The 19,978-nt window shown below is 38.7% G+C and overlaps 2 protein-coding genes and 1 long non-coding RNA gene across 3 annotated transcripts; all 3 read left to right on the plus strand.

The window, feature by feature from the left end:
* The first annotated feature begins 565 nt into the window (after positions 1 to 565).
* On the plus strand, positions 566 to 915 carry LOC147338316 (uncharacterized). The gene is made up of 2 exons (XR_015124599.1): positions 566 to 671; positions 759 to 915. It is a non-coding gene; the product is annotated as an uncharacterized LOC147338316 (long non-coding RNA).
* A 2,373-nt stretch (positions 916 to 3,288) lies between these two features.
* Positions 3,289 to 4,926, plus strand: LOC147338317 (uncharacterized). Its single transcript, XM_086260818.1, has 6 exons — positions 3,289 to 3,334; positions 3,475 to 3,804; positions 3,888 to 4,244; positions 4,353 to 4,463; positions 4,671 to 4,714; positions 4,810 to 4,926. Exons 1-6 carry the CDS (start codon positions 3,289 to 3,291, stop codon positions 4,924 to 4,926), a joined length of 1,005 nt encoding a protein of 334 aa, XP_086116944.1.
* A 10,020-nt stretch (positions 4,927 to 14,946) lies between these two features.
* On the plus strand, positions 14,947 to 16,752 carry LOC147338318 (uncharacterized). The gene is made up of 5 exons (XM_086261001.1): positions 14,947 to 15,406; positions 15,593 to 15,931; positions 16,032 to 16,145; positions 16,421 to 16,467; positions 16,576 to 16,752. Exons 1-5 carry the CDS (start codon positions 14,947 to 14,949, stop codon positions 16,687 to 16,689), a joined length of 1,074 nt encoding a protein of 357 aa, XP_086117127.1. The 3' UTR covers positions 16,690 to 16,752.
* The last annotated feature ends 3,226 nt before the right edge of the window (positions 16,753 to 19,978 follow it).

Raw genomic sequence — 19,978 nt, forward strand, 5'->3', positions numbered from 1 at the left:
ATAACCTGAACATGTTCAAAAATGAAACATTTTTTTTGCCTTTGCCATCAGAACATCATGACAATGTGACTACCTGACAGAAAATGACAATGAATCCACATTTCTGCACAGATTTGGTCCTAAACTTTAGGTCAGCTGTAGAAGAGCCTGTTTCATTTTAAGCATTGTTCTCAATATATTGCATGCTCTAAACAAATATTTTGTCTCACTCCCATTTCTTCTTGTCGCATGTTGAAGCTCTACTTGGAACTTTGTTAAGATTTAACCTTGCAAAATACAATTTTTTGCTATTTTTCAAGTGGTCTTAAACTTTTGATAGGGATGTATAATGAGAACTGCATAGAAACTGTCAGGGTCCTGGGACTGGGCGACCCAGGATCCCTGAGCAGTTATGTATTATATTATTATTATCATTATTATATGTATTTTGGTGTTGCTGCTGCTCTTCTCCATGCTTGTAGATGTGTGTGTGTGTGTGCGTGTGTGTGTACGTCTGCGGGTATGCTTGGAGGATGGAGCTCAGCCACCTGCAGGCCTGAGGGGTGTGGCCCTGTGGAAGGATTGGCCACACCCGAAGCCACACACCTGCCGCTGATCAGGGCTCGTCGGGGGAGCTACTTAGGAGAGTCTTGGAGCTCCCACCGACGCGGGATCATTGCTTGGGACTCCACGTTAGTTACCCAGTTTAGGTTTTGGTCGTGTAGTGTATGCCTGCCATTGTTCAGTGTCCTGACTGCTGCCGCTATTGTTTCCCGCAGGAGGAGCGTGGAGGGCTTAAGGAGCAGCGAGCACCGGGAGTGCAGACACGGGAGCAGAGAGCACTTGGAGGACACGACACGGGAGTCTGGGGAGAAACACGGGGATTTATTGTTGTTTGATATCACCCTCTGTAAATAAACACTGTCTATACGTAGAGCACCGCGCCTGGGTCCTCCTTCCCCACTCCTTCCACGGTGTGCCATGCCACACCGTGACAGAAACAGTTTATTTAGGTGATATACTGTTCTGGATGCATTTACACTCATCATAGGCACGAATGTCATGGCAATTTGGAGCTTTTAATGATTTCTTTCAAGGTAGAATGATTAAATAGCATAAATACAAAAATACCTAGAATGATAGGGTTTATAAGTTTTAATGTATTTTTTGCATTCTCTTCTATCTACACAAAGTCAAACATTTATAAATAGGCTTTGATATATGCATACACCTCCAATGATATTTGGTTTTATGCCCCCAGATGCTTTTGGGTACTCTGAATGGATACTGGATCACTCCTCTTGGCAGAATTGGTAGCGCAGACTAAAATTGACTGGTTTCCTTGTGACTCCTCCTCATGACTTTTCACTGTCTACAAATTTTCAATAGATTTAAGAATGGGCTTAAATTAAACAAAACAACAACAACAAAGAAACACCTTTCAATCAGCGTATGTCATCAAATCAATTATAACTGATAGCACAATTTTTCAATTACTACTGGACACTACAGGTATTACACAGGTAGTCCAACTCCTCAAGAATAGCACATCACATATGATTGCTGTATCTCCCAGCACAGTCTCAAGAATATTGATGGTGGCTCGTTATTAAACTCTGGCTCTCTTCCACGGCATGTCTTTATCCTGTCTTCCTCTCTCAACCTAACCGGTTGCAGCAGATGGCCCCGCCCCTCCCTGAGCCTGGTTCTGCAGGGGGTTTCTTCCTTTTAAAAGGGAGTTTTTCCTTCCCACTGTTGCCAAAGTGCTTGCTCATAGGGGGCCATATGATTGTTGGGTTTTTCTCTGTATGTATTATTGTAGGGTCTTTACCTTACAACATAAAGTGCCTTGGGACGACTGTTGTGATTTGGCGTTGTATAAATAAAACTGAATTGAACTGAATTGAATTAAATTGATTCTAGGAGACAGGCAGTTAATCTAGGAGAGCTGGGTTATAGAAGGTCCTTATCCATCAGCAGGACTGGTATATACTCTTTTGTGCAAGGACGAACAGGATCTACCACTGGTGACCTGTGCTTCTTACATGTGAGAGCAGGTTCACCCTGAGCACATGCAAGAGATGGAAAGCGTCTGTAGAATCCATGTAAAACATTCCTGTAATATCATTTAGCATGACCAGTTTGTTGTTGGGTCACTGGTGGTCTGAGGAAGGAAATCCGTGGAAAAATTCACAGACCTCAAAGTGATAGGCACCAGTACCCTTACTGCCATTAGATGTCCTTGGATCCACTGACAGACTATGAGAATACATGGCCTCATGTTGCAAGAGTATGCAGGCAAGTCCTGGAGGATAAAGGAATTGAATGGGCCCAGTGTTCAAGTCATCTATATTCATTAGAACAACTCTGGGACATTATGTTTCAGTCCATCTGACACCAGCAGGTTGCACCTCAGACTGCTCAGGAGCTCACTGATGCCCTGATCCTGATCTGGGAGGAGATGCCTCAGGACTTTTGAGGTCTGATATGTTTTCAAAGTGCCTCTCTGAAGTTTTTGAGCAGTGTACAATTGTTGATCTTGAAATCTGCAATCTCAAAGGACATGAAATCAGTCCATGCTGTGCAGAGTTTGCTCAGACTAATAAAGGAAAACTGTCTTAGAACATAATGATTTGATTTCATGGCTTAGGTCTATACCATATCTTTGTATAGGTATTTTGATATTCTTTATACAGCCAGCTGATGCAAAGAAGACATGCCATTTTGATTGAGAAAGTAAAACAGTGTATGCCAGCTAAGGTCTTGGAGGTAACATTATTCTGTCTTTACCTCTAGCTCCACCATGGGGTTAACATGGGTGACATTCAATGCAAGTGCTGATTGGTTTGTTATGAAAAATGCAAAAACATATAAATAAATAAAGTTGCACATTAGTTGGGCAAAAGCCTTCGCTTCATCCTGTGCGCCAGCTTTTCTCCAAGTCAAGATGTCAAATTTCATCAGAAATTCAATATGTAATGTTTTTGTGTTATTTCTTGCACTACACACCACAAACAGAAGTGGTGACTGTTCCACTGTTTATGTCCTTCAGATGAAAAGAAAAGGAAGGAATAGAGAACGAATAACCACCAAGAGAGAAGTAAAAATTAACCAAATGGATAATTACAACAGAATATCAAAGAGAGGTGAAATGTTTTACAGAGCCCAGGAGGGAACCAGTGTGACATGAAGGGTCCTTTTGAATCTATATGTGTTAACCAATCAGAATCATTTTACAGCCTTACCTAACATGATCATCTTGCCTCCTTCACTCACTGAAAGACCGTGTTCTCAACAACGAGCAGTGTCATGATGATGGTGCTGTGGATTATTTTGCTCTTTCTTCATCAAGGATGTAAGTGCTCTTTAATTTTCTCCACAACTATTCTATGAAGATAAATTATGTCAAATAGAAAAAAATGTGTTGAAAATAAAATGAATTATTTTGCATTTGAACATTTTCACATCATTTTTTTCTGTATTCTCTTAATTCAGATTCTTTGGTTCCAATGAAAATCGTTCAGCTTGGTGAACCAGCAACGTTAACATGTGCTTTACCCGGCAATAAAGAGCTCAGCACTTTGGAAGTCCACTGGTACAAGCAGAGTATCGGGGATGAGCTCAAACTGATTTCAACACTGTATGGAACTACACCACCTCAGTATGGTCAAGAAATATTTAGATCAAGATATGACGCATGTAATAAAAAAACATTTAGCAATCTGACCATTTTGAAGACAGTCCAAGAGGATGAAGGAATCTATCACTGTGGAATCATTGAATGGCTTAATCCTGAATGGAGTGGGACATATTTGTTAGTAAAAGGTAATAAACTGGCATACTTTCAAAAAATGTATTAGTGTGTTGGAGCATGTTTTGACGATTGTCTTTATATTTTTAATAAACAGGAAACACTCAGAGGGCATCAAACTATACTGTCGTTCAGTGGCCAGCTGTATCAGATCCAGTCAATCCAGCAGACACAACAGCTCTCCAGTGTTCAGTTTTCTCTGACTCTGACAACAACACATATGCACGGGATCGTGATATGTTCTGGTTCAGAGCTGGTTCAGACAAATCTCATCCTAGCATCATCTACACTGGCAGAAAGAGAAGCAATGAATGTGAAAAACCATCTGACCTTCAGAATAGCTGTGTTTATCGCTTCTCTAAGAACATCAGCTCCTCTGATGAAGGGACTTACTATTGTGCTGTGGCCACATGTGGGGAGATATTATTTGGAAATGGAACCGATCTGAAAGCTGGTATGATTTTTTGTTTACTACTGGAAGTTATAGTCAAGGTATGTTGGCAGCATATGAGTGATTTTTTTTGGAAACTTTGATATAGCTTTCTGGTTGTTTGTTTTGTAGTGGAAAAAACACAGTCGGCATTTATTCAACTGGCCTTAATAATAGTGTGTTTGGTCATTTCTGTCACTGGAAATGTTTTCCTCATCTGCAACCAAAGAATACAAAATAAAGGTAAGTGTTGTATGATGATTTCCAAAGCTAAGATTGCCCCGTTATTCAAGTAGCATTTCCATTGTTAAAATATGAATATGAATACATATTAAATGTTTTGTGTTATATATTTATATGTTAGGAAATACATTTTGAAATAGTTGCCACATCAAATGCATGTTACTATTTTGTATTTGTCATAATAATTGAATTCATCTTTATGAATAGAAAATGCTATATCGGAAGACCAAATTGACACCTCACACCAACCAGTAAGTAATGAAAATGCTTGTTATTCAATTAAAACTGAAAAGCTCATTATTATTATTTCACCTGGTTGTTATTATTGCATATCTTTATTACACAGGCTGAAACTGATGGCCATGTAAACTATGTTGCACTGAACTTCAGTGAAAGAAAATCGAGAAGCACAAGGAAGAGAGACTTTGCTGAGGACAGTGTCTACTCTCAAGTTAAATCCTGATTTCAAGTGTTGTGTGTTTTCTTGAAAAAACAAAAACACAGAAAATAAAAGAAAATTAGGAAAAAATATCAAAGAAAAGAAAAATCAACACATCAACTTAAAATTTTGCAAAAGAAAAACAAAAACAAAAAAAAATCCTCAAACTACTATGTGATTTAATCAGTGGATTCACACTCCTGTTGGAGAGGAGACGTGAGTCCCGCTCATTCCATAGGTAGCTTTCTGCCTTTGTAAGAGAAATTAAGTTGAGTGCTGCTGAATTAGAAGCTTTTCTTGTAAAAACAAATTGTTTTTGTTGGAGATACTGTAGTGTGAGAAAACACTTGTGCAGACTGACAGTATAAATTCAGGAATGTGAGAGTCAGGATCAACTGTGTTGGTGAGTTTATCTGAACTGAGCCTTGCAGCCATGTTGTTTGTTACTGCAGTAGCATTGTATTGCCTGTTTGTCTTTCCTGTTAGGTGAGCTTGACTTTATATTTGCTGCTTTTTGGTTTTTTTTAGATTAGATAATGTAGTTTGTTTCTACCTTAAATAGTTGAATGGAAATTTGAATGTGAATTATAGCTTTCGTTGTTTTTATGCTAGGTCACCTAGTCCCATTTTAGTTTGCATGTTAGTGTTATATCATGCACAGCTGCACGGACCGCCTTGCAATGCATCATCTCTGCTAATAATCACAACAACAGCAATAATAACAACAATAATAATGACATGTATTATGATGAATATGACTTGCTTTGAGGGTCCGGAGTCTAGTGACTCCCAGTTTATGTTTATTAATATTCATTGATTTTGTTAGTTTATTCGTTATTTGTAATTATTTCCAGTGTTTAGGTGTTCTCTGTGCCTCCCTTGTGTTACTTGTGTTGTGTCTAGTGTTCTTGGTTCTATGTTCCCCTTTCCTGTTTTGCTTCGGAGAGTCTTGTGCATCAGTGTATTCTGTTTTGCTTCCACCTGGTCTCATCTCGTCTGATTATTGTGAGCTGTGTTCCCTGCCTGCCTGCCATTTCCTCACTTCTCTGTGTGTAATATATAGTGTGTGCTTGCCTCTGTCAGATTGTCTGCGTTTTCTCCTGTTTGTCATCCCCCGTGTTTCATCCTGCATTTCCTCCTCAAGGTTTCCATGTCTTAGGTTTCCAGTTTCAGGTTTTTGGTAATGTTTTCTATGTTCCTCATGTTCTTTAATTGAGCTTTTCCCGGTTTAGCTTTTTGTTTGTTTTTTCTCAGTTCCTCCGCCACCTTTTGTTTTGTAGCTTTTTGTGCAGTCAAGAATAAAGGCTCGTTGTTAAAGATCCACATTCATCTCCATTGTCTGCGTTTGGGTCCAGTTTATGTTTGCATCTGGGGATGAATATCTGTGTGTTTTATGTGTCTTTGTGCCCTGTCTGTGTCATTTCATTACATTTCAGTTTCTTTTTTAAATGCTTTATAAAACAAAAATAGTCTTTACTTTCGATGAAGTCACGCAAAATGTCTAAATAAACATAAAATATGGAATTAATATAAAAACGATAAAATCTCGACTACCACACTCTCAAACAATGAACTCATATCTTACATGTACAAATGTACTAAATATCTTGTTAATCACATAGACTTTCTAAATGGCACTATGAACATGCTAGTTGCTGGTAGGTCTTGGGCTACACAAATGGTGCTTTTTGTTAATTGTTCTGTTTATAATTATATCCATAACTTTTAAGGATATAATTTTTAGCCATAGTCAAATTGTCAGAGGTTTCCAGTTCAGAGATCATGGGAATATTTTTCTTTTTAATTTATATTTTATGTGGGCTTTCTGGCTTCAACAAGTGCTCACTGATTCCTGCTGGGAAGGTTTGTTGTTAACTGGGCTCTAGTACCTCCAAGTCTGAGAGTGTGTTTAAGAGATAGGTGACCAATCAATTCAATTCATTTGTATTTATTTAGCACCAAATTACAATAACATTCAACCTGAGGCACTTTGTTTTGTAACATGAAGACCCTACAATAATAGAGAGATAACCCCAAAAATCAATCTTCCCTTTTTGAGCAAGCACTTGGTGACAGTAGGAAGGGAAAACTCCCTTTAACAGAAGAAACCTTCAGCAGAACTAGATATACTTTCATCTAAAGACAGAATAAAGCAGATATTGTGGAAGAGAGCGATAGTTTAATAATAACTAATGATTAAATGCAAAATGTCGTTTAAATACTTACATAGTGAGTAAATAGGATAAGTGAAGTCTGTCTCTTGAATCAGGAGGCTTGTTTAACAAAAACAGGGCATGAAAGCTAAAGGCTGATTCCCATTCGACTTTTAGGTAAGTGAGCCAGCAGTCAGAGATCAAGCAAACCATAAAAGTAAAGTTTGTCAGTTTACTGTCAATCTACATCCAAGCAAAGACTCACAGCATTGACCAGCAGCTCGAAGCAATATAGCAGCTTTACTTCATGGAATCATCAAAGGTGTACTCTCAGTGGCCGGGGAACAATATATGAACAGCACCACCAAGGCCGTGTCCTTCCAGAGCAATACGAGAAGAACACAACCCACAAAGGCTAGTGGATCTAAGAGCAGACCACAACAACGAACCTGAACCAGTAACCACAGTGCCAGACTTTTAAGAAGGAAGCTTTTCCAGTATAAAGAGCTGGACTGTACCAGGCCCTGACATGATTCACACCTACTGGCTGAAGAAGCTGACTGCACTCCATGAGCGTCTGGCAGCACAAATGAACCAGCTGATGGTCAATGAGACACACCCAGAATGGCTAGCTCAGGGGTCGGCAACCTTCACACCCAAAGAGCCATTTCCATGTAAAAAAAGACAAACACTGGGAGCCGCAAATACTTTGTGACATCTGAAATGCAGATAACACTGTATATATTGTTTTGTTGTTTTTTTACCTTTATGCTTTGTATAATCAATTATAATGTGTTGGTTATGAAACCCATGAAGTGCTACAGAGAAAATTAGATTTTATTTATGTAATGAACACATTTTGATCATCTTGAACACTTAAAAAAAATAATAACAAAAGAGAAACACGCTGAGTCCAAGGCGTCTTTCAAATGAATTAAAAAGCTGAACTTAAATTATCCATGTAACAGGCAAAACAATATTGTGAGGGGTCATCCGTATATCGCCTTTGGGCTTTTGGAGCCTTGACCTGAATTTAAAAAATAAATTGGAAAAAAACAATATGTCACTAAACAATGGAAAACAAATATTTGCATAAATATTTATTTTAACTGGTTAATGGGACTTCTGTTCCTGAACCTCTGCGCACAGCGTCTGCAAATTTGGGCTGTACAAAGCAACTTTCATCTTTACGCAGAACTGTAAACTGTCACCTGTGAGGCATGAGCAGTTTTTGTTTTTAACATAGTTCATGGTGGAATAGCTAGTCACATACGTATGCGGATCAATAGGACTCCAAATGTATATTTCTTCATGTTTATGTAGGTGCTGGGGATGGCATTCCATGTTTCAAACACGAGTTTGTGATTCTGAACTTATTGGCCTGCTATGGGCAACATCCCCTGTCAAGTGTTTGAATTGGGACACCCACATATCTTTGTCAGCTATGTCAGCCAGCTCGATCTCCAGATCAGGTTGACTTACACCTGCAGCCACATTTAATAGGGATGGATCGATGGTCAGAGGAGGGACAGGGAAGCATAATGTGGGTTTTTCTCTCTGAACTCACTGAATCGTTTCCCAAACAATGCTTGCATTGTGGTGATTGCAGACTGCTAATGCTCAGAATTGATCAACTCATGAGCTTGTTTGCACTCCCTTACAGAGGGAAGTGAGAAAGTGTGCCTCTCTGTAAATCTCTGGCTAAAACTTTCCGTTTGGACTCAAATACTAACACTGTCATGTCCACCATGAAGTGCAGCTTTTCCAGCCACTCTGGCTGTTCCAGCTCAGAAAAGGTGAGCCCTTTGCTGCTCGTGAAAGTTTTCACCTCTCGCTGACATGCAGCGAAGCGTTTCAGCACCTCTCCTCTGGACAGCCACCAGAATCTGTTACAAAGCAGGAGATCAGAGTACATGTGCTCCACCTTAAACAGCAACGCCATTTCTGTGGTTCTGTCTTTGACAGTCTTCGCAGAGAGAGGCATCTCTCTTGTTTTTAAAGTCTGCGATTAGGTGTTCTGAAATCTTAATGAATGAATCCTTCATATATTCTCCGTCCATGGACAGCTTCCCATGCCTGACTATTTCCTGAGCTGCCACAAAATTTGCATATATAGTTGAATTTGCAGACTTCATCCACGTCTTGAATTGATTTTTACTCAGATCAGCCTTCTCCATCTGCCCAGGCATCATTAAATGTTGTATTTTCTTAAGATATTTTTCTTTTCTTACATTTCCTCATACTTGGCCTACCCGGGGTTGAAAGTCTCGATAAATGCATGGACTTTTGGTGGATATACAGGCTTCTGTGAGTGTGACCCTTATTTTGAGCAATGAAAATAATAAAATATAATTTTATTTTAATATTTCAAGATCACAATAATCTTCCAAGTTAGAATTACACTTTCTAAAAAGAACTAACACTTCAGTTAAATACTTATAATGTATTTTTTCCATTTACACAGAGCTGCAGTATAAGGATGAAAGAGCCACGTGTGGCTCTGGAGCCGAGGGTTGCAGACCCCTGGGCTAGCTGAAGGCAGGACACTCCTGATCCCCAAGGACCCACAGAAGGGACTGGTCCCATCCAACTACTGGTCAGTAACCTGCCTCAGTACCACATGGAAGCTCCTGTCAGGCATCATACCCATATGGAAAAGAAATAGTAAAAACTTATATGTGATTACTCATGAAAGTGGCCACTTTCTCATTACTTTCATACATTGTTTTAGTAAGTATCCAAAACATACAAGTTTCATTATATAATTTTTCAAGGGATCTTATATCTGTTTTCACTCTTGTATGCTTTTCATACAAGTTTCACACAAGACAGATACAAACTTTATAAGATTTATACATATCTTTTCCATATGGGTAGGGCCTTAGAGGAACAGGCACATGGATCAGTACATGAGTGGGGCACAGAAAGGAATTGGCAGGAATACCAGAGGAGTGAAACACCAGCTACTGGTAGACAGAGCTGTCGCCCGAGACTGCAAGACCAGACTGACCAACCTGTGGACTGCCTGGATTGACTACAAGAAGCCTATGACTCAATACCCCACACCTGAATGCCTAGAACTATACAAGTTCAACAGGACCCTGAGAGCCTTCATCAGGAGCTCAATTGGGATAAGTAAGTAAAAAAGTAAGTAAAATTTTATTTATATAGCACCTATAAAGATAAAAATCCCAAAGTGCTTCACAGAAGCTTGTTATGGAAATTTTAACAATAACCTGCAACACACCCAGTGAGCTTGATTTGAAGTGAGTTTAATAAACACATTGCAATGTGGAGAGAGCATCCCGGTGAAACACCAGGACCATCTCTGAATTGTGGTCACACACACATTCACCACTGGTTGCCAGTGTGTGAATGTGTGTGTGACTGGGTGGATGACTGACTGTAGTGTAAAGCGCTTTACAAATACAGACCATTTACCATTCAAGCTGCTGTCCTGCAGAACAACTTCAGCTATCAAAAAATACAACAGGTAAAGTTCTTAATGCTATAAATTTGATTGTAATTTTGAATTTTCTTTTAGCGATTTTATGTGTTTTGATATTTATAATATTTTTATTTACTCTATTATCCTAGAATATGGATACGTGGATGTTTTCTGGTGTTGTCTTTACCATGATGAAAGCTGACAGATGTACAAAAAACAACACAAAGCCAGCAAAGAGGCAGCAAATCTACATGGCTGCCAAGGCTTTTGGGCTGAATTAGGTCTACGTATCACTCCTTGGTATGTTGTTCTGTTCATGCTTTTGTCAGTGTTTAATAAAGCAGCAGTTTGGTCATGAATGGCTGTTGTTTTACTCTGTCTTTTATCTCATTTACATTATTGCACAAGCACATCAAAAACTATGTACGGGATTGAAAATGGACATTACTAAAATCACATAAGAAGTCAGGATGTCTACCAAATGGGAATTTAAATATGTTCATATATATACCAGTGGAGTGTGTTAATATTTGTAACTCTGCAACAGTGAACTGTAAATAATACTTTTATTACATCATATGTAACCATGTAGGACATTTCACCATTTTGCTGCAGTCTTGTAATAAATTGTCTTAATAAATATTTTGTTGTCTTATTGTGTATCAGCATGTCCCACTGAAGTTTTGATAGAGCCCCAGCTCTCCCACAAAATCAGGTGAGCACCAATTTTTAGAAAACAGAAAACATTTACACAGGAAAATGGATTTCTAACATTAACCCAAACTATCTTACTGTAAATTAACACACCTTAAAAAGTAGCTCACAAGGTAGAGGTCATCATAACGGAACGATTCTTAGTTCAATCCCCTGCTGCCAGTGTATTTTGGGGCAAAACGGTGAGCCCTAAGTTGTTCTCTGATGCATTTATTGGAGTGTTAATATGTTTAAATATCAACTAGAAAGAACTTAGCCATAGAAAACATGAATGTATATCTTGCATTCTACATCACAATAAAAAATCTAGAGTTGGGTGCACAAATTTCCATTGATTTTTGATTTTTTTTTCTAATACACACAAGTTAAACATCTACATAGAGGCTCAAATATATATACAACCACAACTACATATTTATTATGAACTTTAAATAAAGAATTTCCCCATTTAAACATAATAACAATAATAATAATAACAGTAATAATCCCAGCATTCCCAAGAATATAGGAAGGTTTCAAGGATGAGCTGAACTGGGAGGTATAGACCTGCGTGATGTGCTGTGGAGTTTCTTTGTCTCTGTGCTTTTTTTGTTCATACATAAGACACTATAGTGTCTTATATATATGTCTTATATATATATGTTATACATGTCTTATAGGGTGGCGGCCCATCTTCAGAGATGACTTTGGCATTTGACCAGCGCGCTCTCTCCATGTTGCGACATGTGAATAAACCATTTCGAACAAGCTCATCGGGTGTTTGCAGTGTCTTTTGAGTTTCCATGACAAATCTCAAACTTTAACAGCACAAAATGCTAAAAATTGAGAAATATTTTGTAACAATAGAGTTTTCCACGTCAGAATCATTAAAGCAGACAGCAATCTGCTTTAGTCATGGAGTTTTTCTGCAAAGGGTCATCTGCAGCTTTATTTTACCCACATACGCATTTCTCTGAACAGAGAATAAGGCCACGCTGTTAAATTTACCGAGATCATCAGGACATTTTTGGAGTCAAAGTTGATCAATACCTAGGTCTGTAATCTGTTTTACAGCGTCATGGGCAACAAATCATAGCTTGTGAATAACAGTTGTGGTTAATCTTTTTGCACAGGTGTGGTTGCTCCTCTCTGTAAGCCAGTCATAGGTGCATTATTACTAGCAAAGCCAAAAAGCATACATGTAATTTCTCCAGAGATGCCCTTCATAACTGCAGAATGTCAAAGCAGCCTTGGTCTGCAGCTGCATTTTATCAAGCTGAAAAGAGAGGCCGGACCTCTCACCTTTGTAGGGAATTCTAATGTCAACAACCAGGCAGGTGGAAAACGTACATTTCTAGCTGACTGTTTTCACACTGAAATAGTTGTGCTTAATGAAATGTTGGAAATAGGATGCATCCAGATCATCCCGCTATAAAATATCATCTTTAACAGAATCGTGATTGTTGAAAGAGAAAGTCCATTTCTGATTTCATTGTTGATTGTGCTGTAAACTCATGATTAAGCACTTAAAATCAGAGGGCGAAGTACATTTTTATCTCCACCAGGTATAAAAAGAATTTAGCAGAGGCAGGCAATATCCAACAGATCAGATAATGGAATTAGAAAATTTGTTAGTCTATTGATTACGTTTGTTCTTAGTTTAATAAGGACAGTCTGTAATCACTCATCTGCCTGTTTCCTCAGTATTCAGTTGGTAGTCTCTTCTTTACATCTCTACTTTCCCACAGTGTCAAAATCAATAGTGGCATCATTACACTAGTCCAATCATCTCCTTGTTGGCCTTCTTTGAGCCAATCAGCCACTTTGCATCCTTTAAACTGTGGTCATTAGTGATGTGTGATACCACTGATTTCCTTTCCGATCCAATACCAAGTAAAATTCAGGGTAAATCGACAATACTGATCCGATACCGATACTTTGTACAAAAACGTAATGTTTATAATACAATATGTAATTGTATTATGAAATTGTAATAATAATATAATAATAAAGCTTCATAATGATTACAGGACATCAGACTACTTGTTCTTATCGCTTCATAATGCAGAATTATTATTTAGAAATAAAAAACCTGAAGCTGTGCGCTATTTGAACACGTTGCCTGCCTGCAGCACTAAAGGACTCAGAGACGTCTGTCTCGCCCTAGCAGCACCTGCCCCTCTCCTCCTCTTCAGTTCACCTCAACATAACCTCGTCATATTCTGTGATATGATTCACTGTGAGGTGTTTGACGAAGTTAGTGGTGTTACCACAACACCTCACTGTCTTGCCACATGTATCGCAAACCGCGTCTTGGCTGTTTGTGGAGGTAAAATACGTGCGCACATCCCTCCGTTTATACGCTCAGCCATTGTTGTGAATGCGCACGCCAGGGGCTGCGACACATTTATACAGCCGTATTTCGCACATGACTGTGAAAGGCAGAAGCGGAAGTAGTTCCTTCCAATTTAGACGATCTGAATGATAGTTTCTTTCCACTGTGTTCCTGTTAATGAAAAACTACAAATTTACCCCAAAGTACTAAAATATCGATATTTTAATATGAGAATCGATTCTAGAACATAAATTACTGGTATCGGAAGAATCGATATTTCAATATCGATCCACACACCACTAGTGGTCATTCTCCCTTTAAGACTCTTTTATGCTTGAGTTATGAGCCAGCTTAACTTCTGTGCTTCTTGTTGTTTACGCTTTGCATAGATAACAAGGAGGAAAGGCTCTGTGGGAGGTTTGCTGGTAAGCCTTTGCTGATAGCAACTTTGTCAAACCTCAAACACACTTTGATCATTTTCTTTAAAAAGTTCAGAATCAAAGGAAACAGCTGAAGATGTGGGTATCTGACACTGATGCACCTTTGACACCTTTTCGGTGAGGTGTTTTGGGAACATTGTATATAAGATAGATTCCTGACACGATTTATAAGCAGTAGAAAATAGATGTATGAATTTAATTTAATTTTTTTTTAACTTTAACTTTAATTTGAGATCTCAAAGCAGTTTGCAAGTTAAAAATAAATTATGGGCATTTAGAGTGTATTAAATACATTTAAAAACTAAAGATTAAAAGATTCAGAAATCCTTTCTGTTTTTGTTTTTTTTCCTATTTCCCATTTCTTTCTATGACCTCTGACCTCTATCCGTGTATTTCAGTTCAGAGGAAGTTTATATGGTGCACATTTGAATTTGAAAGAGGGTTTGGTCAGTGCCATATTAAGAAAAACTGTCTTGACAAATAATGATTTGATTTCATGGCTACTATCATGACACATGATACAACAGTGCCATTGGCTTTTAGTTTTTCTGGATCCAGCTGATATGAAAGAAGTCTTTCTAATTTAATTGAGGAAGGATAATGACAGCTAAAATCTTGCAGTTGCCATTATCCTGTCTTTACCTCTAGCTCCACCATGGGGTAAACCTGGGTGATATTTAATGCGACTGCTGAATCGTTTGCCACAAACTTTGCCACATTAATTGGAAAAAGGACATTGGCTCTGCTTGTTCTTTTGTCCCCTTTTGCAATGCATTTCTGTACATCTGAACAGTTGAAAGCGAGGTGATATGCTTCACAAAGCCCAGGATGAGACCAATGTGACAGGAAGTGTATTTTTCAGTCTTTTCAGTGTTAACCAATCAGATACATTTTAGCGTCTGACCTAATACAATCATGCCACCTCTTTCACTCACTAAAACACCAGTGAAGTCCTGAACGAGGTGCAGTGTCAAGATGATCGTCTTATGGATGACATTGTTTGTTCTTCGGCAAGGATGTAAGGGTTTTTTTGTTATGTGGAAAAATTTGCGTGCATTGATTGTTGCAAGAAAAAGCTTTTTCCATTTTTATATATTTTTTCTTCTTTCAGATTCTCTGGTTCCAGTGAAAACAGTTCAACTTGGTCAACCAGTGACCTTAACATGTGCTTTGCCCAAAGGGCTCCAGAGTGGAGAAGTCCACTGGTACAAGCAGAATCACGGGGATACCCTAAAGTTAATTATGACATCGTTTAAATCTACACCAGCGCAATATGGTCCTGCATTTTCTAGATCAAGATTTGAGGAACATAATGATAACAATTTCAGCAATGTGACTATTTTGAAGACCGTCCAAGAGGACGAGGGAATCTATCACTGTGGGCTCACAGAGTGGATTAGGACTAACTGGAGTGGCACATATTTGTTTGTAAAAGGTAAGGGTACATCCTTAATATAAGCTTTAAAAAAGCTCTTTTGCCTCTCTGTCTCCTTTTTTCGACCTGGACACATTTTGTTACATCCTCCTCATCCCCTGAACCTTTTTAGGGGAACGTAACACTCATTTACAATATTTTTCAGCTACTATGACAGTGCAATGTCTTTGCATTTTTATTACACAGGAAACAATCAGAAAGCATCAGTAGTTGTTCAACAGCTGACAGGATCAAATCCAATCCATCCAGGAGACACAGTGACTTTCCAGTGTTCAGTCTCTCACTCTGTCAACAAGACGTGTCCAGGAGGTCTCAGAGTTCTTTGGTTCAGAGACAGATCTCATGAATCTCATCCAGTCATTTACGCTAATACACATAATGAATGTGAGAAAAGATCTGATACTCAGAGGACATGTGTTTATCACTTCTCTAAGAACGTCAGCTCCTCTGATGGAGGGACTTACTACTGCGCTGTGGCCACATGTGGGGAGATATTATTTGGAAATGGGACGACACTCGAACTTGGTATGATTTTGTGTTCAGTACTGGTGTTTATACTTCAAATATGTTAAAATATGAGTGATGAGACATTCTGAGAACATATTATTTTGTTTGTTTTTTATAGAGCAATCCAAAAAAATTGAGTTTCTTCAAATAGCCTTAATAGTCTGTTTGGCCATTTCTGTCTCTGGGAATATTTTCCTTGTTTGCAAACGAAGAATATGTACACCAATTAAAGGTAAGAGCTACAGGTATCTAAAATTATGAGAACAAAATTATTCCATTACACTTAAATAATTTAAAGACTAATCATTTATATAAAATAAATTCATGGGGGAGATAGTCATTGTATACACTGCAAATACACTCCATGGTGGTTATTATTCCTATGTTAATTATTGGAAGAATTTATTTATATCACTGAATTTTATGGTTATAACAAATTCAGAAGTAAACTGCATATTAAGTGCATTTTAGTAATATGTATTTGTTACTATGATCTCATGTTTATAGCAGAAAGTGTAATAACTGAAGCACAAAATGACGCCTTATGCCAACTGGTAAGTAATAAAAAATATTGGTGTTTAGTTAAAATGTCTGAAAAGTTAGTATAACCATCTAAACCAGATTAAGAAACATTTGTTTTGTCTGTTGTACTTACAATGCAGACCGAAGCTGATGAAGAACTAAACTATGCTGCACTAAATTTCTCTGAAAGAAAAACACGAGGAAGAAAGAAGCGAGAGCCGCCTGAGGAGAGCGTCTACTCTCAAGTTAAATGATAGAACTGAAATTTCAAGTGAGCCTGACATCCTGTTACAGACCCGGTGTTTGAAACTCTTTGATTTTACTCTTTTTAACTTAAATGTCTGTGTTTTACTTATTATATTTGGACTCTCAAAGCCAACATAGTTTTGTTGCATTTTTTGTCATCCCTGATTGAACTGTATGAACTTGTCATCCTTTCTGCAATAAATCAAAATTAATTCTCCTGATGCTTTTTATGTTTATTTAAAGACATCTAGTTATCAAAGGTATAATGCAGTATAATCTGGTTTCAGGTCATTTGTGAATTTAATCCAGCAGGGAGAACGAAAAATCAAAGGAAAATCTGTGTACAGATCAAAGGTTGTGATGCTATGCAAAAATTGAGACTATTTCGATGTAATGAATTGCTTTCTTCAGTGACTAAGTAAGTCATGTGTAATACATTCACTTTTTTTTGCATGACAATCCCAACACTGACACAAGCATTGTGTGCTATGAACTCATAAAATCCTTACTAAGTCACTTGCAAGCTTTGGCTTGTAATTTTGTGCTCTGTGTTCCAAATATGATTGCTTTTAGCTCGAGAAGACTATGGCAGAGGCCAAAATGCTAAGATTGAGGTTTTAAAGCACCACAAACCAATTATGGATGACTACATGCATTATTTATATAGTTTCATGTACTTTCACGTACTCTTTCATGATCACTGGTGATGGCAGGGATGTAGTTTGAACAAGTTGACATCTTTGCGCTCAGACTCCTGATCACCACAACAGACCAGCTAGGAACCATGGCCTCAAACTTGGAGGTGCCAATTCTCCATGGTTATTTGGACATTTAACATAATGATTGGGCAAGTTACTTTAAAAAAGTAATCGGTTATAGTTACTAGTTACTTCTTCAAAACACTAATTGTAAATTAATTAATTACTAGGAAAAGTAATTATTGCGTTACTTAAAAAAATGTTTAAATAACAGACAGGCTGATCACATGACTGTCAACATGTGAGTTAATCAACACATTGCGTGCTGGACTGCAGGGTGGCAACCAGAGGAGGACCTGCCACTGCAGCAGATTGTGTGATTAATGCAAGCACACAATATAGCAACAGAGAAACTAGAAAATCATAAATGTAAAAATTATGCACTAAACCCAAGTCCCCAAGTCAGCTCATTCCCCCAAAGCCAGCACAGGAGGACTGGAGGACCACGACACAGAACGTAAAAGTAATTTCCAGTTATTGCAAATGTTTGATTTTAGTTTAGACCTAAACATACCATTTTATAGGTTTAGAGGGCAGTTACTTTGGGCCTGGTAGGTTTGGACAGATTTTTTTCTTTAATAAATAAAATCATGATTACAAATTTTGTGTTTACTCTGGTTGTCTTTGTCCAGTTTCAAAATGTGCCCCTGTCTTTATTAAGGCTTTCATTGTTAATATACTAGAAATGTTCTAGAAAAGTTATTAAAAGTTTATTTAAATGGAAAATGGCCTGTATTTATATAGCGCTTTACTAGTCCCTAAGGACCCCAAAGCGCTTTACATATCCAGTCATCCACCCATTCACACACACATTCACACACTGGTGATGGCAGCTACATTGTAGCCACAGCCACCCTGGGGCGCACTGACAGAGGCGAGGCTGCCGAACACTGGCGCCACCGGGCCCTCTGACCACCACCAGTAGGCAACGGGTGAAGTGTCTTGCCCAAGGACACAACGACCAAGACTGTCCGAGCCGGGGCTCGAACCGGCAACCTTCCGATTACAAGACAAACTCCCAACTCTTGAGCCACGATCGATTTACACTGCACTCCTCTACATGTTAGCAAAGCTGATTAGTGAGGGAAAACTTACCTGCTCTATTTCCCTGCCTCTGTTTATGCAGACATCTGGAAATGTCTATAACAATTTAACAATATCATAATTGATATAAGAGGAGTGAAAACAGAGCCAGAGGCAGCTTGACTACCAGCCTAATCTCTCTTCAGTGTCCCCACAGGGAGCATGTTTATTCACAATGTATATCATCATCAGAATCAGAATACTAAAAGGAAATTATGTGGTTACAGTTGCTCCAAGACAATAGCTGTAACAGACTGGATTAAATTAAATAACACAATATATTACAAAGTTAAGAAATATAAGAAATAACTCTAATATATACGAATAGCTCAATCATAAATATCCAGTATATTATAGAGGTGAAATATATATGGTTGACAACTGTAAAACTTTGTTAATTTTACTACAGAGCATGTGCAAAAATGTGTAACTATTGCACTGTGAACTGTGCATTAGATGGAGGAGTTGTACAGGGAGATTAGTGGTGCATTTGGTTAATCTCAGCCTCTCACTGAACGTGTTCCTGTGACCTGCCAGCACATAATGGAGTGGGTGGGAGGTATTGTCCAGCATTTTTTTGGACTACATCCGCCTCTCCTACACCACCTTAGGGGAGTCCAGCTCCATACTCACAACATTACTGGCCTTGTAGATCAGTTTATTGACTCTGTTGGTATCTGCCACCCACAACTCGCCACAACAGACTCATAAAAAATATTGGGCATTGTCATGTGTACTCCGAGGTATTTGTAGTCCACCACAGTGTCCACATCGACTCCCTGGATTGAAACAGGCGTCACAGGTTTGGTCCTCTTAAAGTCTAATTTCAAGTCTTTGGTCTTTGTCACGTTGAGTTGCAGATGATTTTGCTCACACCATTTACAAAGGCTTGAACCGCAGCCAGGTACTCCATCTCATCGCCCTCACTGATGCATAAAACCACCACAGAGTCATCAGAAAACTTCTGAGGATGGCAGGTCTCTGTGCAGTGGCTGAAGTCTGTGGTGTAGAGGTTGAAGAGGAAAGGGGAGAGGACAGTCCCTTGTGGTGTGCCTGTGTTGCTGCTAACCTTGTCAGACACATAATGTTGAAGACACACATGTTGTGATCTTCCTGTGAGGTAATCAACAACCCAGGACACCAGAGAGGCATCCACCTGCATTGCTGTGGGCTTATCACCCAGAAGGGTCGGCCTGATGTTATTGAAAACATGACCCTCACTGTGCTCGCTGGCTGGTCCAGATGGGCATAGAGCAGGCAGACAATGGCGTCCTCAGCTCTGGTAAGCTGGTAAGAGAACTAAAGGGGATGCTGATGTGGCCTGACAATAGGTTGGAAGCTTGTCAAGAATGACTCTTTCCAGGGTCTTCATGACGTGGAAAGTCAGTGCCACAGGCTCGAAACCCTGGAGCCACTGGGACGTGGCATCTTTGGTACAGGAACGAGGCATGATGTC

The sequence above is a fragment of the Aulonocara sp. 'chitande type north' Nkhata Bay genome, linkage group LG2, assembly GCF_057382095.1.
Source record: "Aulonocara sp. 'chitande type north' Nkhata Bay isolate Kocher_YH1m ecotype deep benthic linkage group LG2, A_spYH_male_GT1.1, whole genome shotgun sequence".
In the NCBI taxonomy this organism is placed as follows: domain Eukaryota; kingdom Metazoa; phylum Chordata; class Actinopteri; order Cichliformes; family Cichlidae; genus Aulonocara; species Aulonocara sp. 'chitande type north' Nkhata Bay.